General features: G+C 38.8%; 1 protein-coding gene across 1 annotated transcript in view; it reads left to right on the top strand.

Annotated features, from left to right (window-relative positions):
- MCCC2 (methylcrotonyl-CoA carboxylase subunit 2) overlaps positions 1–2,842 on the top strand; it is a 70,211-nt gene extending 67,369 nt beyond the window's left edge. Inside the window, exon 17 of the mRNA XM_040451297.1 lies at positions 2,539–2,842. Within this exon, the coding sequence (XP_040307231.1) occupies positions 2,539–2,656 (118 nt within the window). The 3' untranslated portion in view covers positions 2,657–2,842. The remainder of the gene's footprint in view (positions 1–2,538) is intronic.
- The last annotated feature ends 1,031 nt before the right edge of the window (positions 2,843–3,873 follow it).

Raw genomic sequence — 3,873 nt, 5'->3', positions numbered from 1 at the left:
CTGTTGGCCATCCGGATGTCTTCTTTAGAGAAGTGTCTATTCATGTTTTCTGCCCATTTCTTCACTGGGTTATTTGTTTTTCGGGTGTGGAGTTTGGTGAGCTCTTTATAGATTTTGGATACTAGCCCTTTGTCCGATATGTCATTTGCAAATATCTTTTCCCATTCCGTTGGTTGCCTTTTAGTTTTGTTGGTTGTTTCCTTTGCTGTGCAGAAGCTTTTTATCTTCATGAGGTCCCAATAGCTCATTTTTGCTTTTAATTCCCTTGCCTTTGGAGATGTGTCGAGTAAGAAATTGCTACGGCTGAGGTGAAAGAGGTCTTTTCCTGTTTTCTCCTCTAGGGTTTTGATGGTTTCCTGTCTCACATTCAGGTCCTTTATCCATTTTGAGTTTATTTTTGTGAATGGTGTGAGAAAGTGGTCTAGTTTCAACCTTCTGCATGTTGCTGTCCAGTTCTCCCAGCACCATTTGTTAAAGAGACTGTCTTTTTTCCATTGGATATTCTTTCCTGCTTTGTCAAAGATTAGTTGGCCATACTTTTGTGGGTCTAGTTCTGGAGTTTCTATTCTATTCTATTGGTCTATGTGTCTGTTTTTGTGCCAATACCATGCTGTCTTGATGATTACAGCTTTGTAATAGAGGCTAAAGTCTGGGATTGTGATGCCTCCTGCTTTGGTCTTCTTCTTCAAAATTACTTTGGCTATTCGGGGCCTTTTGTGGTTCCATATGAATTTTAGGATTGCTTGTTCTAGCTTCGAGAAGAATGCTAGTGCAATTTTGATTGGGATTGCATTGAATGTGTAGATAGCTTTGGGTAGTATTGACATTTTGACAATATTTATTCTTCCAAACCATGAGCACAAAATGTTTTTCCATTTCTTTATATCTTCTTCAATTTCCTGCATAAGCTTTCTATAGTGTTCAGCATACAGATCTTTTACATCTTTGGTTAGGTTTATTCCTAGCTTTTTTATGCTTCTTGGTGCATTTGGCTCACATACAGTTTCTTGTTTGTTTTTGTTTCTACATCAAATTTTGAGTGAAATGCACAAGGACAGTTGAAATATTAAACTTTGAAAAATAACGTATCTCGTGTGAGCCATTCATTTGTTTTTCAGCCCTGGCTAAGTCATCTCTTGAGAAAGACTGAATCGTTTATTGTTTTCATACTTACATTAGTATTATTATTTTAATAGGCTGTATTCAGGGTAGGGGAGCAAATGGCCCAGATGTATTTATCTTTGGAAACAAATATCAAAAAACACTAAGGTGTTTTTTTGTTGTTGTTGTTAATTCATAGATGCTTAGGCCTTTCTGTTAAAACACTTGGTGGCGTGGAGTCAGCAGTTTTCTTTACAAGATGAAAGGATTTTCAAGCCAGTTCATGGCACCTTCCTTGGAATTCATGAATCTCAGCCTACCAGTAAACTTGTGCGGTCTGTTTTGGCTCTACCATGGTTGGCTCTGCCTTTTCAGAGACCTGTTTCATTATCTGCTACCGCGGATAATGACGTTCTGTGTTTCTCTCAGTCCTTCATTGTTACGTGTGCAGCATGCCAGTTTCTTCTGCTCAGTTCTTTTTATAATCAAAACTTTTTCAGGCATTTGATTAGGGCCTTTTACCTGGAGCACTCTTGTTAATGACCATCACGAAGCAGGCCTGGCTTCGCTGTGCTTGCTGCGTTATTCTGCTGTTGGCGTCAGAAGGGGGTGTAATCAACTGACCTGGTTACACATGACAGGAGTGGCCTCTTCCTACTGGCTGTTGCTACTTCAGGGTCCTCATTATGAATGTTTTATGAGCAAAGATTTGATTCATGGTGTGTCGATCTAAGTATGGTTTAATAATTAATGCTATTGTCTAGATACTGAAAGCAGTTTGTTTAAAGAAAGCCAAACAGCCACCTACTAATGACCTTTAAAAAACATTCATCTTTTTTGTAAAACTGAGGTTGTCAGTGAAAAGCAGATTTGTACTTCAGAGTTTCTTTTGAAAGCAGCTTAAAGCTATTACTTACTTTCCTATTGTAGCAAAAGACAAAGAACTTACATTGCAGATACTTTAATAAAATAGTGAAGTCTATTCAGTCGTTTTTATAGTTTCTTAAAAGTTTGGGAATTTGGGGGAGTACACCTTTTCCAGTAGAGACTTTGGTTTGAGATCATTACCTGGGTTCATGTGTCTCTCCATATTAATAACAGGAACACATCAACTTGTATATTTATGTGGGCAGAAGAACAGGAAACATTTTCCTAAAATAAGTAAAAGTATTTGAAAATCAAGGATTATTTTGTGGTTTCTGGAAGCAGTTCCCAAAACCATAGCTCACTCTGACATTCTTTGAGGGCCTGGGATCAAAGTCCTGTCATTTTTCTTTGGGAAGAATGTAGTTTCAGTTGTGAGTATGTAGTACCCAGAAACTCATTGGTAGATCCCCATGGTACCTGAAGAAAAACCTCAGCATTTCTGGGCATAAATTATATAAATGGTAGTTTGGTGGTAGATTCCTAATAACTTTTGCTTTGTTCTTTTATCAGGCTGTGGGATGATGGGATTATTGATCCCGTGGACACCAGACTGGTCCTGGGTCTCAGTATTAGTGCAGCCCTCAATGCACCAATCCAGAAGACTGACTTCAGCATCTTGAGGATGTAACTGGAGTGTGAAGCATCTTCCATTGGATATGTACCAAAATTGACATACCAGTAGCCTTAAAATTTTAGACTTTTCCAACATGTGGCTATTATGGTAAAATTGTTTTCTTAACACAGTGCATCGTACTTTTCTACATTAAACAGAAATCAGTGAAGATATTTATTTGATAAACTTCAATTCCTTGTCTGTTTTCTTTGAGAAACTTTTCTGTGGCTCAGCTTTACCACCCATAAACTGAAGAGAATAACTTAAGTTATCCTTTCTAACCCACAAGTAGCATGAAAGTCCCATAACCTATACACTGCAGGTATGTTTGAGATTATTAACAGAAAGTCATTTTTCCTCTGAAATGATTGTTTTGCTGATTACACATGATGATATTTTAACACACACAATTTTTAAAAGCATCAGTTACTCGTCTTTTTAGCCAGTACTCCTTCCCTTAATAGTCACACTTTTTGTCTGCATTTGGGGCTCTCTTTTCTACCCATTCTCTCTCCATCCTTCTCCTTATTGCCTTTCCCTGCCAGTACCCTCTCCAAGGTTTACCTCCATGTTGCTGAAACCAGTGGGTTCTTTTCTGACTTTATCTGACTGAATTCTCTGAAGCATTCAGTGCACTTGAACACTTCCTCCCCGCAGTGCTGGCCTTGGCTTCTAGATCGAAACTTTAGGTTTTCTGCCAACCTCTTTGGCCCTTCTTGTTCTGTCTCCCTTGCCCTGCCCCTGTTCCTCTAGTGATTTCTCTCCTACTCCCTTTACTATTTGTCCTGATTTTTCATTAGCAAAACATGAAAGTATCCCCTTGTTCTTTTTTAAAAAATTGTGGTGAAATGAAAAGAACATAAAATGTAGCATTTTAACCACTTTTAGGTGTACAGTTCTGTGGCCTTAAGTCCATTCACATGGTTGTGCTACCATCACCACCATCCATCCATCTCCAGAACTTTTCATCATTCCAAACAGAACTCTGTTATTAAATAGTAACTCCCCATGCCCTCGCTCCCCTCCTCTGGCACTCTGCTCATTCTTTTTTTTTTTTTTTTTTTTTTTTTTTTTAGTTTTTTAATGTTTTTATTTATTTATGAGAGACAGCGCTCGAGTAGGGGAGGGGCAGAGAGAGAGGGAGACAGAATCCGAAGCAGGCTCCAGACTCTGAGCTGTCAGCACAGAGCCCGACACGGGGCTCGAACTCACGAGCTGTGAGATCATGACCT

This window comes from Herpailurus yagouaroundi, unplaced genomic scaffold (genome assembly GCF_014898765.1).
Source record: "Herpailurus yagouaroundi ecotype Mexico unplaced genomic scaffold, PumYag 29, whole genome shotgun sequence".
NCBI lineage: Eukaryota > Metazoa > Chordata > Mammalia > Carnivora > Felidae > Herpailurus > Herpailurus yagouaroundi.
The sequence above is the reverse complement of the archived record's forward strand: the minus strand, read 5'-3'. Positions and strand labels throughout refer to the sequence as shown.